This window comes from Mesoplodon bidens (genome assembly GCF_964165515.1).
Source record: "Mesoplodon bidens genome assembly, chromosome: 7".
Taxonomy (NCBI): domain Eukaryota; kingdom Metazoa; phylum Chordata; class Mammalia; order Artiodactyla; family Ziphiidae; genus Mesoplodon; species Mesoplodon bidens.
The window spans coordinates 113088279-113108901 of record NC_138164.1 but is presented as its reverse complement, the minus strand read 5'-3'; the positions used below and the strand labels follow the sequence as shown (position 1 = coordinate 113108901).

At 55.7% G+C, this 20623-nt stretch overlaps 1 protein-coding gene across 1 annotated transcript in view; it reads right to left on the bottom strand.

The window, feature by feature from the left end:
• Positions 1-20623, bottom strand: part of ANO1 (anoctamin 1) — a 167777-nt gene that overhangs the window by 33435 nt on the left and 113719 nt on the right. Inside the window, exons 11-14 of the mRNA XM_081239285.1 lie at positions 17254-17318; positions 16301-16435; positions 11897-12057; positions 270-352 (exon numbers count right to left, since the gene is read on the bottom strand). Coding sequence (XP_081095411.1) covers positions 270-352; positions 11897-12057; positions 16301-16435; positions 17254-17318 — 444 coding nt within the window. The remainder of the gene's footprint in view (positions 1-269; positions 353-11896; positions 12058-16300; positions 16436-17253; positions 17319-20623) is intronic.

The window sequence follows — 20623 nt, the reverse complement described above, 5'->3', positions numbered from 1 at the left end:
GCCTGAGTCCCCAACCACGCTGCTGGGTGGTGCGTCCATGTGAGCATGGAGATCAAAACCACTAGAACAGACATCATACGGTTGCCCTGGCAACTGCAGGGGATTCAAACATCAGGGACGTGAACTGAGAGGCAGGCAGGGAGCAGCCTTGCCTGGGCTTTAGGACCCTATAGGGCTTCCACGTGAGTCTCCCAGAAGCAACAGGGTGGGGGCCGCGGGGGACACGCGGGAGGGCACGGGGTGGGGGCGCAGTTGCCAAGCCCACTCACCTCCTCCTCCTCGAAGCCTGTGAGGTCCCAGCGGTAATTGAGCCGCATCTGTTTCCGCTTCCAGTGCTCCATGAAGGTGGCGGCTGCAGGGAGGGAGGAAGACCAGGAAGTTAGGGGCTCAGAAGCCCCACGACGTCAGATGCCATGAAAGCATTCTCCTCTTCTGCACCATTTGGTAAGTGAGGGCAACAAGTGCTGGACCAAGAACTTCACATGAATTAAACTGTTCAGCTCTCCCACTGACCCCGTGAGGCAGGGATGATCTATCGCTCATTAAAAAAAAAACTTATTTATTTGGTTTATTTATTTATCTGGGTCTTAGTTGCAGCAGGCGGGCTCCTTAGTTACAGCACGTGGGCTCCTTAGTTGTGGCTCGCTGGTTCCTTAGTTGTGGCATACGAACTCTTAGTTGCAGCCTGCCTGTGGGATCTAGTTCCCTGAGCAGCGATCGAACCCGGGCCCCCTACACTGGGAGCGCAGAGTCTTATCCACTGCACCACCAGGGAAGTCCCTATTGCTTACTTTACAGTTGAAAAAGCTGAGGCACAGGGGAACCGAGTCCCAGCCAAGGTTATTCTGCCAGCCGGTGAGGGGCTGGGCAGGCTGGTCCCAGAGCTTTTGCTCTTAACCATCCTGCTCCATTGATCTTGGGGACCCCAAGTCACAGGTGGGGTCAGAAAGAGTGAAAGGGGAGCCAAGGTCACTCACTCAAGCTTCAAACCCCTGCAGGTGGCCTGACTTTAGAGCTGCACTCTTAGCTGCTACATCCTGCTTTGTATTCCCAACAGACTAAGCATAGTTCAAATGCCACCTCCTCCAGGAAGCCTCCGATCATCCCCCTCAGTGTCAGGAAAGAAACCTCCTGACACATGAGCAGGGACCTCTCCTGCTCATGCTGTTCATGCCACCTTCCATTATGATCCCTGTCCCATGTCTCGTGGCCCTTCTGGGGTGTGGGGCAGGGATGGGGCCTTGTCATCTGGGTCCCCCATGGAGAGCTCAGTGTGGGGCACAGACAGGTGCCTCAAGAGAGCTCACTGAATGAATGAATGGCTTTTATGGGTAGACACTTGCAAATGGAGATACCACGGACTGAAACATTTATCATTAATTCTTCCCACCCATGAAGGAAAATCAGCAGAGGCTGAGGGCTGGAGTAGTGATAAGGGTGGCCATAAAGTTAAGCAGAGCTCCGGATTCTTGAGCTGCTATGTGCCAGGCACTGTTCAAAGAGCCATCACATGAAGTGTTAATCTCATTTAAACCTCATAGTAACCATAGGAGGGAGCTGCTATAATTGTCCTCATTTTACAGATGAGAAAACTGAGGCTCGGCAGAATTAAATGGCTTATCTGATAAGTGGCAGTGTGAAGACGGACATTCAATGAGGACTTCAGTGCAAATTCTCCAATATCATCCTTCACCAGGAAAGAATACAGGCGTTGGACCTGGCAAGAGATGGGTCTGAATCTGACTCACCTCCTGGTTCAGAGAACACGCCCGCCTCCCCATTAAGGTGAAGTGAGAACAGGGCCTCCGAGCTTGCACCTATCTGCGCATAATGGGTATCTGCCCATCAAGTATTAGCTACTGTACCAACCAGGTCCCGCCAGGAAACAGAAACCTCTTAGGTCTTCTGGACTGGGGTAATTTAATCCTGGGACTTGGCCACATAGACAATGGAAGAGCTGAGAAGACAGGCAGCGGATGGTGAGACCACCCAGAGATTAGCGATAGCAGGAAGCTGCTGCCTATCTAGGGGTGGCGGGACAATGGGAGGTGGTGTCCCCAGAGCCAGGAACTGGAGCTGCCCAGAAGCTAGGATCATGGAGGAAGGGCTTTCTGGAGGGAGGTAGAGCCAGGGAGAAGGCGAAACCTTTGCCACAGGTGCCCCAGGAAGCAGAGGAAGAGGAGGAGAAATACCCTGACTTCTCCCTTCCTCCCGCCTTCTGATCCGCCCCCCATCAGGGCTTCCCATTGGCTGAGCCTTCCAGGAAATGGGACAGCAAGGGAGCCTGGGAAATGTAGTTCCCTGCGATTCAAATGTACTCTCAGCAGACACATATGGCTGGTGGGACAGGCCCATCTGCAGCCTGCACCGCCTCCTAAGAAGGAAGGTGTGAGGATGTTTCCTTCTGTCTCTTTCAACGTGTCCCTGGGTCACTGTAGTGGAGGCCCTTGGTTGGGGCCCATTCCCACACCGCCACCAGTTCTGGAAGGCCTGTCTCTCCTTCACTGTGTTCTGACAGCTGACTCTCTCTGGCCTCCTCTGCCTGCCCATGGCAAGGACTCCTTTGAGACCTTGGGCTGAGTGAGGGAGGAGGGCTGGCTCCATGCACAGCAGGGAAGCTGGCCTGTTAACCTTCCCTGTCTCAGCCTCCCCATGTCTCCCCATTCCTAGGCTCACCGACCCACACCTCTACCTCCTGAACCTCCCCCTCCCTCCACTCACCAGCCTGCAGTGTGATAACTGTTACCTTTTAATGAGGACTCAGCCTGCACCAGGCTCTGTGCTAGTGATTTAGCGACACCAGTTACACAAACCCTCAAAACAACGCCATGCAGTAGGAGTGATTTCCACTCACTCTTTCACAAGTGAGGACAGAGACTCAGAGGATTAAATGCTCTGCCCAAGGTCAACTTCAGGTTAACAGCAGGAGTGGGATTTGAACCAAATTCTATTTGACCCCAGAGTCTACACTTAACCACCATACTTGACCGACCTTCTGCACAGATATTTGATTTTCTTTACGGGAGTAACAACTATAGTCGTAATAAGTCGGATGATTACAGCAAAACTTGTATTGCCATTTTATGGATGAGGAAATGGAGGCACAGAGAGGTTAAGTAATTTGTCCAAGGTCACACAGCTAGGCAGCTGGTATTTAAACCCAGGCATTCTTGCTCTAGAATTTTACTGTTAAATGTCTTAAGATAGACACAAGGGCCCTTTCCCAGGGGTATCTGTAGGTTGACCAGGATCGAGACTGGACCTGAGGTCACACCTTGGAGGCCAAGGAGTGGAGATGGTACATAGACAAGGCTTGTTGTGCTCGGCTATGTTTAAGAAATGCAGGCATTTTATATAAAATCATGAGTTTCCTGCTTCTCCTTTAAAAATCAGAAACTCTGGCACCAGGAGGCTGGAGCCGAGGAGTGACAATCCATTTGTCAAGGTTTGGGCATGCCTTCTCTGCTGGGCCACAGACCCCACCATGTCCTATTGCCTGGGCTCTCTGGCTCTGAGTTTGCCACGCCTTTGCTCTGTAGCAAAGGGGCGGAGCTGTGACATTCAGGCTTGGCCAGTAGGACGGGTGATGGGAAGGCTCATGCTGAGTTGGGGGCAGTCCTGAGGTCTCAGCTCAGAATCAGGCATCGTGAGCAGCGTGAAAACTCACCTGCTACTGGACTGGGCAGAGGCAGGAAGAAAACCGAGGGCCTCTGCTTTGCAGCTGTGCTCCTGCAGCCCTCCCCCTCTATAGCAGCCATGTGGACAGCAGCGGGTCCTGCCAGGTTCCCATCCCTTCACTTCAAGGTCCCCAATCATGGTTCTCCTGGCTGACGTGCCAACTACATCACACAGACATAACGTGGTGTCTACCTGGTGTCAGGTGCTGGGTATGCTTGGGGCATCTCCTTTCATCCCACCCGCAAGCCCTCAGCGCAGAGATAACGCACTCCTTCACACCGATGGGTAAACTGAGACCCTGAGGAGTCAGGTGACTGGTTAATATACAGCAGAAACCTGGATCCAGGACTTCTGACCCCAAGATCGACTGGGGTTAGGGGTGTGGCTTCACCCACATGAGGACAAGCTGTGGGCCAAACCCGGTCCAGGGTACAAAAGACATGAAGAGATGGCCTTGACCCCAGCAGCCATACGAGGGGGCCAAGGAGAAAAGACCATCCCCCCAAACTCCAGAGCCCAGAGGGCAGTGCAGCAGAAATCGCAGGTAGTGAAGAGGGAACCCAGGCCAGGGTGCAAGCAGGTGTTTGAGCTTCTCCCTTCAAACATTTGTTTTAATGACACAGTGTTAGACAAACACATTCTTCTAGAAGAGCCCAGAGGCAGCAGGTGAGTGATGAACCCTGGATCTATCCTGGTGGCGCAGTGGTTGGGAGTCCACCTGCCGATGCAGGGGACGCGGGTTTGTGCCCCGGTCCGGGAGGATCCCACATGCTTGGGATCCCCTTGGTTGGAGCCCATTCCCACACCACCACCAGTTCTGGAAGGCCTGTCTCTCCTTCACTGTGTTCTGACAGCTGTCTCTCTCTGACAGCTCGAAGCAGGTATGAGCTTGGGCATGGGCCCGCGCCCCTCCACCTGCCTGTCAGACTCAGTCTCCACGTGTGTACAATGCGCTTGATAACAGTGCCCACTGTGGGGCCTACGGTGAGGCGTCCATAAGCCGATGCGCCGCGGGGCCCAGGGGAGGGCCCACCCGTGGCGAGGGGCTTGACAGAGGAGCGGTCCCCCGACCCGGCTCACCTGAAGGATCTCCACCGCTTCTCATTAAGTGTCTGACGATAGAACAAAACGTATGGTTGGTTCCATTTATACAAAGCATCCAGAATATCTACAGATAAATCCACCACAGAGGCAGAAAGCAGACTGGTGGTTGCCAGGGGTGGGGACAAGGGGAAAGGGACAGATCGTTACATGGGCACCAGGTTGCCACCTGGGAGGATGGCGGTAATGATGGCACGACATGGTGAGGGTACTAAATGCCACCGAACTGTGCACTTAAAACAGTTAGTTCATGTTACGTAAATTTCACGTCAATTAACAAAAGAAAGAATCACAGAACAATGGGTACAGATTCTGCTTATGGGCTTAAGTGCCCCTGCTGTAGGCTGGAGCTGCAGAGAAAATGGACCAGGACACACCCGCATGGTTACGTGGGGCAGGGGCAATCTGTCCATTTCCCCCAGGATTTCTTATAGAGTGTGGGCTGTGCCGGAAGCCCCACCGCAGGGGGCTTGCTGAAATACAGATTCCTGGGCACCACGCTGACCTGGAATCTCCGTTCTGGACAAGCTCTGCGTGTGGCGCTGTCCACACAGGCGTCTGGACGCACTGGCCTATTCACTGTCTGCCCTTTCCTTCCATCCATCTCTCTATCCATCAGATGAGCTGCCGGTCCACCCCCCACAGGACCCCGGGCCTCTGCTTCGGCTCTCCTCCCAGGCCGCATCCCACCCTACCTCCCTCGGGCCCTGCTTGACCTCTCCAAACTGCTTGCACTCCTAGGCCTAACCCCAATTTCCCTAATTCTGGATGCTTCCTGGGCTGGCTGCTGATCACCCCCCACCACCTTTCTGAGCTTTCACCCTCCCCTGAAATGCTCCTGCTGACCCTGTGGCACGATCTTGGACGCGTCATTAGACGCTCCTGGTTCGGCCGCCCTTTGGTCTTTTGTGCCCGTCGGAACCTCACAGGCTCTCAGGCCCGCCGTGGGAATCTCACAGGCCACGGAGGGAAGGCTCTGACGGATGCTGGGGCGCTTCTGCGGCTGCCCGGAGAACAGCCCCGTCTCCCTGGTGAGGTCCAAGCTCCTTATGGGCCGGGGTCTTGTCTCCCAAACCTGTGCCAGGCACTCTTGAGCCGCGGAGGCCCCAGGGGGCAGGCAGGGCCACACCCTCCTTTAAAACAAGACCCCTGGGAGCAGAGACCAGCTTCTCAAACCTCTGGCTCGTGACAGTCCGACGTCTGCTCAGCACAGACTCCTTTCTCTCAATGTGGAGATCAGAGATACATGTCCTCGGGCTGCAGGAACCGGACAAGAGAGTGACCTGAAACTGAGTGGGGCCCTGTGGGGCTCCCTGGCACGGAGGCCCTTTTTGTCCCCCATTTCTTATAGGCAAGACTGCAGCAGCCCCCGTGACCGTCCCTGAGTTCCGAAGGGTGGATTCAAACAGCTGCTAATCAACAGAGAAGCAGCCAAGCAACCATCCGAAGCAAGATTAAAGGGACCAGAGAAACTCATCAAGATCAGGAGATGACCGCTGGGCTTCCCTGGTGGTCCAGTGGTTGAGAATCCGCCTGCCAATGCAGGGGACGCGGGTTCGAGCCCTGGTTGGGGAACTAAGATCCCACACGCAGTGGGGCAACTAAGCCCGCGCGCCGCAACTCCTGAGCTCCGCGCCTCAACTAGAGAGAATGAGGATCCCGCATGCCGCAACTAAGGCCCGATGCAGCCAAAAATAAAATAAATTAAAACATCGGGAGACGACCACCTGAGATGAGATTAAGGGAGTGCAGGCCCTGCTCACCACACCCTAATCTTGTTAGAGAACCCCCCCGCCCCCTGCCCTTTGAACCGCTGCTATAAAGCCCTTCATCAAATCCTCTGGCGGGGGACACACACAGTTTTTCGAGGCAGAACCGGTGTGTCCCCCTTTGCCTGGCAAAGCAATAAAACTCTCCTTTTCTACTTCACCCCAAACTCTATCTCCGAGATTTGATTCGGCACTGGTGCCCAGAGAGGCCGAGCTTTTGGTCACAAACCCACCTGTGGGCCCACAGGGGAGACAGGGCTCCCGCACAAAGGCCCCCCACCCTTCATTTTCTCACTGATTCTATTTAGTTATCCCCTGAACGAGTGTTCGCTCACAAACCCGCTGCTGGCCTTTTAATTCCAGCAGAGACTCAGTCTCTCTCCCTCCGTCCGCACTGGGTGACTCAGCCGGTGACCTGCCCACTCCATTCAGAGTCTCGGGTGCAGCCCCCCAAGGAGGGGTTTCAATCACACCTGTCACTCCACTAATGCCGGGACCATCTTTCTCCAGCTCCTTGCAGGCAGGCTCAAATCAAATAAACCCCTTTGTTCTGCCTGGAACTGACAAGGCTTTAAAACCCCATTATTATGCCATAATTTCAGAAAATTGATCCCGGGCGGGAACAGCTAAATGGAGCTCAAAGTTTCTTCGTGTGACACCTTACTGAATGAAGGCTTTGAATTGTCATAAATCCCAGGCAGGGGAGAGCTCAGCCAGAGCTCACAGGCTCCAGGACCCGCGGGTCAGCCTCTGGGCAAACCAGACCCCACAGTGGAGCGGAAGCAACATGAAAACAGCGGCCAGAGGTGACTCCTGGGGCGGTAGAGCCCCGCTACTGTCAGTGTCAGGTTTGGGGCTGCTCTCTGTCACCTTGCGAGCAGAAGCGTTAGCAGCTGAAGGACAGGAAAAGAAAGGACACAGTGGGAGAAGAAACACCAGTGGGAAAATGATCCTTTAGAGGGTAATAAACAAGTAATTGAATAAGGGACTAAAAAAAACCCCTCAACAATGGCAAGCTCGCTGCTAACTACGCCTGGGGGACGATGGAGGGACTAAGTCTCCCTCCACCCTGGGGGCAGGGACGGGTTGTCAACAGGCACCGCTCAGCCCAGCAGGCCCTTTCCTATTGCTGCTGGCTTGACTTATAATAAGCTCCTCTTTCCATAAGTGCTTCATGAGAGTGGTTTGGCTTTTTTGTTGTTGTTTTTTTCTCCCCCAAATGGGGGTGTGTAGACTGAACTTGCCCTTGACAGACAGGCACCTCTGTTGTCTCCTACGGTGGAAGTGGAGCTGGAGGACGTAGGGACAAACAGCGGAAACACAGGTTTGCCCGTTTCCCTGCGTCTTGGATAGGGGCAGGATGGGACCATCTGTTTTTCTCCCAAGGACGGGGCTGCTGGTAAGGGCTGGCCAACACCTTTGAGGCTGCGAAGTGGTACCCCTTTGCACACAGTAGGTGCTCAATAAAGAAGCATGATGTGACCAAGCTGGCTTCATTGAGGGGGTGCATAAAATTCAACCAACTCCCTGCCTCCTGGCGGGTTGAGTGGCATTGCTGCCTGTGTGCCCCTCACCGCCTGCTCATGGTGAATCTCTGCTCCCCCAGGAGGGCACAGAAGGGGGGTGGAGGATGTTTGGATGGAGAGGTGAGACCAGGGCACTAGCCTGGACCGTGAAGGCCGGCAGGCCAGGCACGGATCTATCATGTCTGCTACAAATCGGCTAGCTGTGTGATCTTGGGCAAGTCACTTAACCTCTCTGTGCTTCCCTGTCCACATCAGAGAATAACAGGGTTTCTCTCCAGGGTTGTTGTGGGGACCAGTGAGGTAGCCTGTGCAGAACTCTGTGCAGAACTCTGTAGGGGGAAAGGGAGCCTGTTTCTGTGGAAGGAGCTGGGGAAACTATTCCAGGTGAGAGAATGAATTTAAGGTAAGCCTGCCAGGAATAAGCACACACATGAGCTAGACCTGATAAGTAACGCTGACAGAGAGAGTAAAGCCCAGGGGTCAAGTATTTGGGGCTGGGAAGCCAGAACGCTGGGGTTCAAGTCTTGCCTCTGCTGCTTGTTAGCTGGTGTAACCCTGGGAAAGTTGCCTCAATTTTTTCAGCTGCTAAATGGGGTAGTAAAGCCTGCTTCCCTCCTATAGTTACTGGGAGAATTAATGAGTCGCTCACATAAGATGCTCAGGACAGTGCCTGGCCCACAGTAGGAACTAGCCAACCAAAGCTAGTGTTCTTTTCTGAAGGAGATGAAGTGACATAATTCACAGAGGCCCCCAGGCACAAGGTGACAGGTTAGATGTGAGCTCCTATCTCCAAGGGTCTAGGCTGTTTTCACGTTTTCAAGAAGCAAGGGCTCACTGATCCGATGCAACAGCTAGCACGACATGACAACTAGCACCAGGCACAGCCTTAAGACATCACAAGACGTGACTCACTTGACATTCCCAACCACTGTCTCCATTTTACAAGTGGGGAACCCAGGGCCCAGAGAGTTGAAACAACTTTCCTGAAGTTGCACAGCTGGCAGGTGACAGATCTGAGAGTTGAACCTGGGTCTGGCCCGGGGACTGGCACTATTACCTGCTGACTAGCCATCCTGGCTCACAGCCAACGCAGCTGGGTATTGAATTGGACCAAACTGTCAAGCCGGCAGCTGTGCAGCTGGGCTCCACTGTGGGCGTGAATGCTGCTGGGTGAGCCTCCCCCGCTCGGAGCTGGGGAACCGGGAGGCTGGGTGCCCAGCCAGGAGGTGTTCCAGCCTCAGCTGGGAGCTTCCTGGGCCCCGATCAGAGAGGAAGGAAGGGAGCCAACCAGAGATCTTGAGGAAGGCCAGGGAGGCTGGCAATGAGAGCAGAGGATGGTGGGGGGCCGGGGGGTGGTTCTGATAGATGCAGGGTCCAAAGAGACAGGGGCGGGCAGGGGAGGCGGAACAGGCTCAGGGCAACGTGGGCTCCCTTCCTGGCCCTGCCAGTGGAGACCCACTTTCCTCATCTGTGAAATGGGGACAATTTCTCAGCTGTGGGATAAGGTGGGATGAAGCTCAAGGAGCATCCAGCCCAATGTCAGACACATACACATCAGCTCAGTGAAGATGGCCATTGAGCCTAAATTTATAGTCAGGTTGATCCCAGAATTAATCATCCGAGCTAGAGTGTGGTGCAGGGAATCTTCTCATAAGCCACCATGAACCACACACAGACATCACCTCCCCATGCTCTGTGGTAGCCCCGGCAAGGACTCCTCCAACCTCAGCTTGAATGCCTCCTGAAACAGGGTGCTCACCACCTGCCAGGCCAGCCCAGCCCAGCCCAGCCCAGCACTCACTGCTGGAAATCTCTCCCTTACGCTGAGCTGGTGACTTGTGACTCTCATTCTCAGCCCCATTAGGAGGACCATCATGTGCCCACGATGACTGCGCTGATCGTGAAGCTCTGCTTCGAGCTCCTGGAGCTTGGGTGGATGGACAGTCCTGGGTGTCTCTATTACCCGGGTGTCCACGGGCTACAGGCCACTGCCGAGCCAGGGGGGGAAGGATGTGGAGGGGTGACGTTCATGAGTGGGGCGGGGGCTGTCATTTGTACCCCTGTGCTCCACGCGACACGGGCTTCGCCAAGCCTGAGGCATCTCCTTAGCTCACAGGAGGGGTGGGCACGAGAGCCCTCTGGGATGAACAGAGTCTCCTCCATCGGAGGCCCTCAGTTTGGCACAGCTGTTACCGGGCGTATAGGCAGGACAGTGGGAACAGATGGAACACAGTTGGGGAGCCCAGGGCCAGGGAGGGAGGGCGCGAGAGGCCCGCTAACTGCTGCTCTTGCACATTCTCACTGGCCTTCTTCCTCCACGGCGCCCCTGGAGCTCACGTGGGTCTTGAGCAAAAGCCCCGCCGCCGTCCCCAGTCAGAGCTGGGTCAGCCTCCCTCTATCGCCTCCCCAGCTGCTTCTCATGTAAGTTGCCATCTCTGGCTCAAGTTAAAGACGAGAAAACTTCTGATACAGGAGGCCGACTGCACCGGCTTCTGAGTCCTCCCAGTGAGAACACAAAGTCCTCTGCGGCCCTTGCTGGCCTCCAGGGTCCTCCTGCTCCCACTCCCACTTGCTCCCTGCACCCGCACCACAGGGCCTTTGCACATGCTGCGCCCTCCTGAATCTTGGACTAAGTCAGTGGATGCAGTGGTTTTTCCTCCCATGGTTTCCCCTGTGCCCAGCACAGGCACTTAGTAAGTACCAGTTGGTACGCACGCTACACGCAAGGCACATCACCTTCTCAGTCTCACACCCCCGCCGTGTGTCAGGCAGCCCTGCCTGTGGTTTGTGGTCACAAGGGCAGGACCGTTTACTGAGAGTCAGCCCTGTACGTGCTAAGCATTGGCTGAGATTTTGTGCCCGCTGTCTCTGATCCTTATCACACCCCCATTTTACAGGCGAGGAAGCTGAGGGCTGAGTTATGTGGGGAAGGGCAGAGCTGACTTCCCTCCCCCAGGGCTCCTGTGCCCTTTCTGTGTGCAGCTCCATCTCCGACTAGCTGGGAGCCCCTGAGGGCAAAGACTGGGGCTCTGGTGCCCAGGGGACGGCTCAGCACATGGGTGCCCGAATCCTGAATGCCCTGCTGGCAAAGGCTGTGTCACGGGGCCACAGAGGAGGAAAGGGGTTTATCTGCTAATCCAAAAACGTCTGTGGAAATGCATCCAGCCACCACTTACCCACCTCCCGTGCCCCCCAAGCCTGAGATGGGTACCAGGTAGGACCTGGATTCAGGGAGAATCCTGGAGGAGGAGCCGTCTGCCCTGGACTCCAGGTAGCAGTGGAGTCCAGTGGTTAAGGGCACAGGCTCTGGAATCGTATGTTCACTCTTTACCTTGGCCGCTCAGGAGCTGGGAGATCCTGGGCAAGTCACATCAACTTTCCCTGGGCCTTGGCTTCCTTACTTGTAAAATGGGCATGTGACACCTTCAGGGGTGCTGGGGGGTAATGAGAGCTGTGCCCCAGGGCCTGGGCCTGGTCAGCTTTCCCAGCATCATCGGGAGGAAGGCAGGACCCTCGGCACTCCTTGTTCTAAAGCAGCAACAAATCCTGGCCCCAGGAAAGAGGTCCCGGTTCCGGGAGCAAAGCACCCTCCTAGGCTTTTCATGAGGGGCTCTTGGCCGGGTCAGATGCATCTGTGGGTCGTGACATAGTACAGACCCCAGTAACCTGCAGACAGAACGGGGGATTCTTTCTGCTGACCGTTCCTCCTGTGTGCATTCCTGGCAAACGGTCCTGCAGGTAGCCTCAAGGAGAGGGAGGGAATGTCGGGACCCACCCGAAGTTGCCTGTGCCCCACAGACGGGGTGGTGGCGCTCGGCTTACCCCAGAGGGCCATGAAGATGGAGAAGAAGACAGTGGCGGGGTTGTCGAAGAGGTGGCTGGCGCGGGCCGTGGCGCACGCAGAGCTCATCTTCCAGTAGCTGCAGGTCTTGTCACACAGTGGGCACATGGTGATGTTGTGTCTCTGGTCACACATCTCCATGCTGGAAGAGAGGGAGTAGCCCAGAGTCCCCTGGCCGATGCGCAGGGTCCCTGCCGGCCCACGTGGACCGGAGCCTCCCGGAGCCACATCGGGTGGGAGAAAGTGCTGGGGGTCCCCGCCGTGGTGGACATGGTCTGGCTCATCAGCCAGCTTCCGCCGGCGCCCACATCCCTCTTCTCCATCCCAGGTGGGCTTTAGGGACGTGTGACAGGTGCTGCCACACAGGGGCCCCAGCTCGGTTTCACACTCTGTCACCCCTTAAAGCCTTAATGGTCTTTGAACTGGGCCCTGCATTTTAATTTTGTACCCAGCCTGCAACTTCTGTAGGTGGTCCTGGGTGTGGACCCATCGGACTTGCTGTGTGGCCAGTGAGCGTTCATCTCTGAAGCCAAGGTCCCAGCCAGCCTCCCTCTGAAAACCAGGCACCACCAAGGTTGTGCTAAGAGTGAATGCTGTCCAGGTCCTGACTTGACAAGGCCCCGGAGACCCGAAGGAGGAATGGGATCAAGGCACGAGAACGCCACACCCCTCCTGAGCCCTGGCCGTGAGCCTGGCACCTGCTAAGCGCCGTTCCTGCGGGCTTCAGTCCATCCCTGTGGGGACGCCGTGGGACAGCTGGCCCCGGGCAGGCCTGGGTACCAGCCTGCGGACATCGCTGGGCACTCTGGGCCCCTAAGAGGATGGAGAACCTCTTCCCGGGAGACGGGTGGTTGGGTTGGAAGGAACACACCCACAAGCTGCTTGGGGTTGGGGGCCCACCACGCCGGGCTCACCCCGAAAGTGAGGGGCAGTTCCTGCTCAGGATACTAGTCTGGCTCAGGGCAGGCTTTTGTTCTGCTGAGTCTGGGGCTCGAGCCCAGGGGGTGTGGCTGGACCGGATGGGGAGCTGCGCGATGCCCAGTGGCCTTCCTCCTCCGCCCTGCCCAGCACTCAGGCTCTCTCCTACTAATACTGAAAAATACAATAAGGGCCATTAGCTGCGTGAGCAGGAGCCTGCACCGAGCGTCTACCTGGCCTGGACCAGCTCTGGGGCTATTACAATCCCATCTTCATAGATGAGGAAGCGAGCCCAGAGAGGGCAAGTCACTTGCTCAGGGCCACACAGCAGAGCGGGGATTGAGCCCTGGGCTCTGTCTGTCAAGCCCGTGCCCTGCACTGCTCTCAGCTGATGCCCAGAGGCCACAGGAGGGCTCCCTGCTGAGACCAGGTCCTTGATGGGTTATTCCTGCCCTCTGTGCCCCCGGCCCTGTCCTTTAGCCTCAGACTCAGTTTCTCCTTCTGGAAGATGAGAAGGGAGGCCAGAATTAGGCCGTGCCAACTCTGCCCTGCCCTGCCCTGCCCATCTCCCCGCTAACTTGGACAAGATACTGAGCTATTATTAGACACCGGGCAGGAGTCTGATTCCCAAGGGTTAGGTGGCTATCGAGGAGGGGGGACGAATTGGGTGGTTGTTATTGGCTTTTAAAAAAAATTTCTGGATGCACAGAATCGTGGCTGGGCCACAGCCATTGGTGTTGGAGAAACATTTGCTGAGAGGCTGTGAGGGACCCTCCTTTGCTAGCACTGTGGGCATTCAGCTCAATTCTCTTCTCACAGTTACTCTTACCAAAGACTTATTAAAAGATTGTGTACATTCTGTATGTGCCAGGCACGGTGTCAGGCATGGGAGAGGGAAAGATGGACCAGCTGCTGCCTCGAAGCATCTGGGGGAGTGCGTGTGTGAGCATGCGTGTGTGTGTGCCTGTGTGCACGTGTGTGTGGGGCGGGGACAGGCACACAGAGGCCGTAGGGCACCGTGGACTCGGAAGCCAGCCAGCTCTGGATTTGAATCTCAGCTCTACCGCTTTTGAGCTGTGTGGCCTTGGGCAGGTTGCTCCAGCTCCTTGGGCCTCAGTTTCCCCATCTATAGAATGGGGATGCTGAGAATAGAGAACCCATTTCTTTTTTTTAAAGGCCATGGCATTTTTATTCAAGTATATTGGTTTTGGTTTTGGTTTTTTCTTTGTTTGGCTGCGCTGCGCAGCACATGGGATCTTAGTTCCCCGACCAGGGATTGAATCCAGGCTCTCGGCAGTGAAAGAGCGCAGCCCTAACCACTGGACCACCAGAGAATTCCCTGAGAACCCATGTTACTGGGTTGTTGGGAGGATTAAACAGGGGAACGCACGTGAAGCCCTCGGAACGGCCCTGGGACTCATCCTCCCGTTCACCGTCATTATTGTGGGAATAATGGAGCCTTGTCCCTCCCTGAGCTTCCTCTCTTCTGGGGGCCTCTCCTGAAAGGCAGAGGGGCAGGACATCTCACCCGTGCAGGACCCCAGCCCCTCTCAGGGAACCTGTGGATGGAAGGCCCCCTCCGCCATTGTCAGGGTGCCGCCTGGGGCCCCGAGGATGGGAGGGGCCGGGGGGGCCAGAGCCCACGTCTCGGCCTGCCTGTGAGCCCCACGGCTGCCCAGCCCTCCTCCCTGCCAGCTTAAACAACGTCAACCAGTCAAAAAGCCTGTTTCTGCTGGTTTTAAACCCTCAGCCTCTCCCTTCACTGCCTTCAGCCAAAATAAAGACAAGCCATGGGTGGGCCTGCTCTTTGGGGCAAATAGAGGGGCAGGGGCAGCAGGGCAGCATCGTGCGGGGCGCAGGGGGTGCAGGGGGCACTGGCTATCCTACACACTGGCTTGGGCCACATTCCAGGGGGAATGCACACTTCCTGCTTTGTTCAAGACACCAAGTGAGCAGAGGCCGAGGTCAGACCGGGCTCCAGAATTCCCAGTAAATGCTGTTTGCATCCCTGGCTGTGTGACAGCGCTGGCCTGGTCTGGCCTGGGGATGTCGGCGTCCTTGTCAGGGAGCCCGCGCCTGCCTGGGCAGAGCATCCTGGACGAGGCCACCAGCCCAGCTTCTCCTCCAGGACCGGCAGGAAGGCGGATGGAGAAGTCTCCGTGGGGGGCCCGTCACCCTCCACTCAGTCCCCTCCGCGTCTGGGCTACTTTGATCTCTGCCTTCCTCAAACCCAAGCACAGTGAACTCGTGTCATTAGCAAACAAAGGGACAAGCTTTCTCCTGCCTGTGCCCAAAATAACCCTGGAGGGACATAAGCCAGATTCCTTTAACGTTCTGATTCCGGGTGGGTGGAATATTTTAGGTGTTATTCATGTATTCACAAATCACTTGCAAAAAATTACTGGATGTGGCCTTTCTGCACCGCTGAGTCCTAAGGAGTCAGTGTCTCCACCAAGTAAAAGTCTCCTTCACTGCCTCTTCTGATCAGAACCACGGATGGATTGTCTAAACCACAGCTCTGCTTCAGAGACACTGGGCTGAGCTGTAAGAAACGTAAACTGCGCTGATGTACCGGGACTGTCCCCAGCAGACCGCCAGCTCCCTAGAGGCAGGGCCAGGGGCGTCCACTTTTCTATCCAGTGTTTCGCCCATTGGCACAGTGTTCCTGATGGAAGTTAGGCCTGAAATCCTGAACTCATAACACAATCAGTTATCCCTGGGTCGGTATTCGCAAGTCTAGGAAACCACCAGGAAAGAGGGGAGACGGTGTCCTCAAGCTCCCGCTGCTTGACTCACGTTCTGGCTGCCATTCTGGGAGAACCACACCCGGCACGATGCCGGGCTGTCTCTGGGGTCCTGGCCTCCTTCCAAAAGCCCCCCACGCCTGGCCTACCCCTTGGTGAACAGTAGCAGGACTATCAGCCCTGCGTTCAGAGACCGGGGCAAGTTGCACCAGGTCAGCTCTCATGACGGTTCTGTTGTTGCAGCATTTCCCAAGGCCGTGTGGACAGGGGATGCGGCATGGACACAGGGCCTGGCTGGCTGAGTGCGCTGCCCCGAGGTCTCCGAATGGTCATCCGTCTCATTTCCTGACCACACAGGGAAGCGGTCAATTTGTCACATAATGACCAAGAACTAAATGGGAAAAAAAGCTTTACAAAGAACGAAAAGGAGTTGGATGTCTATTTTATGTCTTCCTCTCGACAGTAAAGCATCTCTGAGGGCGATCGTGTCTGCAAAGGCCGCCCACACGCTCAGATGGCTATTACATCCTTCGGACTGGGCGGCTCTCTTTCTGACACCGCCTGGCCTGGCCTGGAACTTCCCGGGGGGACTGAGCGGGTGCACGGCGGGGCAGGGGTTGGGGTGAGGGGCCCGAGTCCCAGGAAGTTCTGTTCCTGCAGTAATAGGAACGTGGCTCCTTGGTAAGATGAGGATGTGTTTGGAGAGAGGGGCTGCCCACCTACCTGGGGATGTTCTCATCGACGGTGGCCCATCCGTAGAGGAAAACGATGATCCCGACCACGGAGGCGGGGATGAGCATCTGGGTGTAGACGCCCAGCCAGGCGAAGTACAGGCCAATCTTCTCCCCAAAATACTTCCTGCACCGCAGGGCAAAGCCAAACAGAGACGCACTCTCAATCCACATCAGGGGCAGAAAATTACACCCTACCCCCTTCCCCCCAGCGAGGAACAGCTCATAGGGAGGCCCCTGATTCTCTCAACCAAAGAGGCAGAGACTGGGGGCCCCTGAGCCAGGCTGTCAGGTTTGGGGTGTTCTCTGCTTTCCCGATGCCAGCACTTCTCTACCGTGCCCCGAAGGTGGGAGCACTTCCGTTTGTGATGCCCACGCTGAAGGGCATGATGTCGCCCGGAGGTTGTCAGCTCTGTTCCAGCCCTGTTCAGCCTAAGAACAGGCATAAACTCCAGCCCCGAGGCACCAAGAGAACCAATCACTCTGTATATTAAGCGTTTCTGGCTCCTCGATGGGCTGAGTTCTGGTCTACGTGTCCCCAGCAGCACACCCACTGCCTGATCTGTTCGCCCCTTCCTGCCCCGGGACGGAGGTCCCCTCAGGAGAGGACGCACTGCCCAAAGGGGCAATTCTTACGAATTCCCAGGCAGCTCTTTTCTTCCTTTCAACACAGAAAGAAATCACACCAGATGCCTGGCTGGGTTAAGCTGGACTGTGAATTTAGGGGGAGACAGTGAATATATGACAGATAAGAGCCCGTCCTGCAGGGAATTTGAATAAACTGCTATCTAAGGCTCAGCCAGGCTCCCGTCCTGCCGGGAGACCTTGGCTTTCCTACACAAGCTCTTCAAGTTCAAGCAGGCCCCCATGCGCTGCACACTCAGCACAGTCGAAATGCACAGGGACATCTATCCGATCAGGCCGGCTCCCAGCGTCCCCTCTCACCTGACAAGGTCGATGGGCTGGTACTTGTAGAAGACCCCGTAACTCGCCCACTCTTCGTACAGGAGCTGGGAGAGAGGAAGTGGTGAAGGGCTGGGGACAATGTAACGCTCCCAGGTTGCTCCCCAGAACACAGAGCTACTGGGCCCCCACTGAACTGAGGTGTCCGTCCACAGCTACGTCATTCATCCATTCAACAAACACGTACAGAGGGTCAGCCCTGTGCTGGGTACCGTGGTGGACGTTGGGTTCTGAGCTGAGCACGGCAGACACAGCCCTGAGCCCTGGAGCTGCCGTTCTGGTCAGGGAGACGGACACGAAAAAACGGGTCCAAACTTTCAGCTCTGGTAAGGGCCTTGACGAAGCCACGGGCGGTGGTGGGCTCTCCGAGGAGGAATAGGCTTATGTTTTTAGGCGACGGTGGGGATGGGAAGGAAACGTCTGGCAACATTATAGAGTCCTCAGTGCTCACGATTTGACCTGGAATGGCCTGCTGCTGTCAGACATCTCACTTTCTTTGTAAAAAGACAGACCCACCAGGCTCTGCAGCAGAGAAATACCAGTGGTACGACGTTTAAGTCTCACGGGACGCAAAGAGAGCCCGATGTGTTCTCCCGAGATGGGCTGTCCGATTAACACAGCTTATTGAAATAAATGAAATCTACACACCCCATCATGCCCCAGGCTTTGGACACACAGGATGGCAATGAGCTTGGCGATTGTAAGCCTTGTATGAACGCGTGGGTATAGGGTGTCCTCGGGAATACGCCGGGTTAGGACTGCTGGTTTTAATAAAGAAATCCCATGCATGTGGGTAATTAATGCTTTACCAACCTGAACTCAAAGCCTACGGTGACACTGCTGGCTGGAGGGGAGCTGGGCCCCAGCTGGGAACCCAGGGCCTCGGCTGCCCATCTCTGCTGGCAGGAAGCAGGGGGTGGGGGATGCCCATGAGAACCCACCACGGGCCCCAGGTCTCTCCTGTACACTGAAGCCTGACTCGCATCCTTTTTCCTTTTCTTAATATGTAGACTTAAACATTTGGGGGTCTCCTATATACAGATGCTGCTGTGGCCCCCGAACACAGCCTTTTATATCATCGTCCCAAATACTCTAGACTATGGACTGAATGTGTCCCCCCAGATCCATAGGTTGAAGCCTTAGCCCCCAACATGACTGTATCTGGAGGCTGCGTCTTTCCAGAAGTAATTAAGGGTAAACGAGGTCATGAGAGCAGGGTTTTGACCTGACAGGACTGGTGTCCTTATAAGAAGAGGAAGAGACACCAGAGCTTTCTTTTTTCACGTGCGCACATGGAGGAAAGGCTGTGTGAGGACACAGTGAGAAGACGGCTGTCCGCAAGCCAGGAAGAGAGCCTGCACCAGAACCCAACCCTGCCGGCACCTTGATCTGGGGCTTCCAGCCTCCAGACCTGTGAGACATAAATGTCTTCTGTTTAAGTCTGATATTTTGTCATAGCAGCCTGAGCTAATATTACCTTCTCCCCACTGACTTGGAAGATCCAGAGCTGATGGGATGGATTTCTATGCACAAAGATGCCTTCAACTGAGTCTCTGAAAATTAAAAATGTCTAAGAGGTTCACGGGGACGGGGCCAGCTTCCACAGACCACAGAGTCAGGGGTCCCTAGAAATGACCTTCTAGCAAACTTTCCCATTTCCTCTCTCCTTCTGCAGCTCTGAAAATAATACTCAGGAGAACACAAGTGCTGTGTTTCATCAAAAGTCAGCACACAGGGACAAAATAAGCAGGGAGGAAAAAACAGGGAGGAAAATAACATAGAAAAGCTAAATGCATTCTTAATAAATTATGAGCGAACCTTGCTGTCAAAATCCTGGGTTTCGCCTGCTCTGATCTGTAGAAGAGTAGCTTTCTTTAGATTTTAAATCTCTCTGTAAGTGGCACAAGCAGGACGTGTTCAGCATGATTCCAAGTTCTGAAAGACTTAATGGCAAGTCTGGCTGCTGGTGGGGGAGCCTCTGTAGCTTCTGGGTAAGGAACTGGGATGCCCAGGGCCTCCCCCCATCTCAGAGGAGAAGGGGTCCAGGAATTGGAGGTGTGCTGCCCTGCTAGGATGGTGGCTCTGCTGGGTCTGGAGTCGGTGTCCTGGGCAGAGTCCCGAGTGGGTGATCTGAGCCAGGCCTTCCCCCTCTGAGCCCCGTTGGGCATCCAGGGCAGACCCCCTCCCCTCTGAGCTCCATCACCTCCTTGATACTGAAGGAGTCTGTCCTTCCTCCCAGGTCACGGAGTGGACGCAGATGGGCTCATGCTTTGTGAAGTGAAGTGCTGGGGGCTTGTTCTGTGCCATCTGTCTGATGACGCAGAAAAGGAGGAAAAGCCTACAGTTTTACTCTCTAAAGGAGAGGTCTGAGCCAGCAAACTCTGATGAGATCGCGCAGCACCTCTGGAAAGGCAAAGCAGCCGGCACCAGTCACCAACCGGGCAGCTTCCTCCCCTCAGCTGAAATTTACACCATAGACCAGCTGGGGGAGCGTCAGAGGGAGATGGAGGGAGGGAGGGAGGAGGGAGTGGGGAGGGATGAAGGCAGAGACCCTGGGATGGAAAGAGAGGGAGTGGAGATTGCCACGGGGGAGGGGAGGCACAGACCGACGCTCTGGAAGGCTTGTCCGCATCATGCTGGTCACCCTGTTCCCGGGCCTGCCCGCTGGGACTGGCCACAGCAGGCCGGCCACCATCCCCTGAGAGATGTGGCAGATGGGGGCACACTCCAGCTTTCTACATAAACCACTTTACCTCGGTGGACTTTTCTTCCTGCCGAGAAGAGAACATCAATCACCCTGTAGCTGTCAGCGTAAGGAAATCGAGCATCAGATCTCCTGGCTACGGCTGGCAGAACTCTGGGGGCCCCTCGGTCTGTGAACAGGTGGGAGGTGTCGGGGGCCCTGAGGCAGGTCAGCTGGGCACCGGTGGCTCTGGTCACTGTGACCCTGGGAGCCTTCCAGCACCTGGACCTCAGAGGGATCCTGGCTCCCTCCACCGGCGTCTCTCCTGCCCAGACCTCCCACCTGGGCCCATGTGGCTGGGCACGTCCATCACAGCACTGACGCTGTCCTTAATTACTGTGTATGTCCTCAACCCTTGCTGTCTCCCCCTAGGATGGAGGCACCAGGTTTGTCTGGTCTGTGTCATCCCCAGCTCCTCAAACAGGGCAGATACCAGGTTTCCAGTAAGTAATTGTTGAATGAATGAATGAATGAATGAATGAATGATGGGCCAGGGCCCCGTGGCTCTCAGTGCAGTACAGGAATGAGGCCACCTCAGTCCACACCTGGAGTAACCCTCCCGCCCCCCAATCCTGGAGGAAGGAGCGCTTGGCCCCGAGGCCCCGAGTG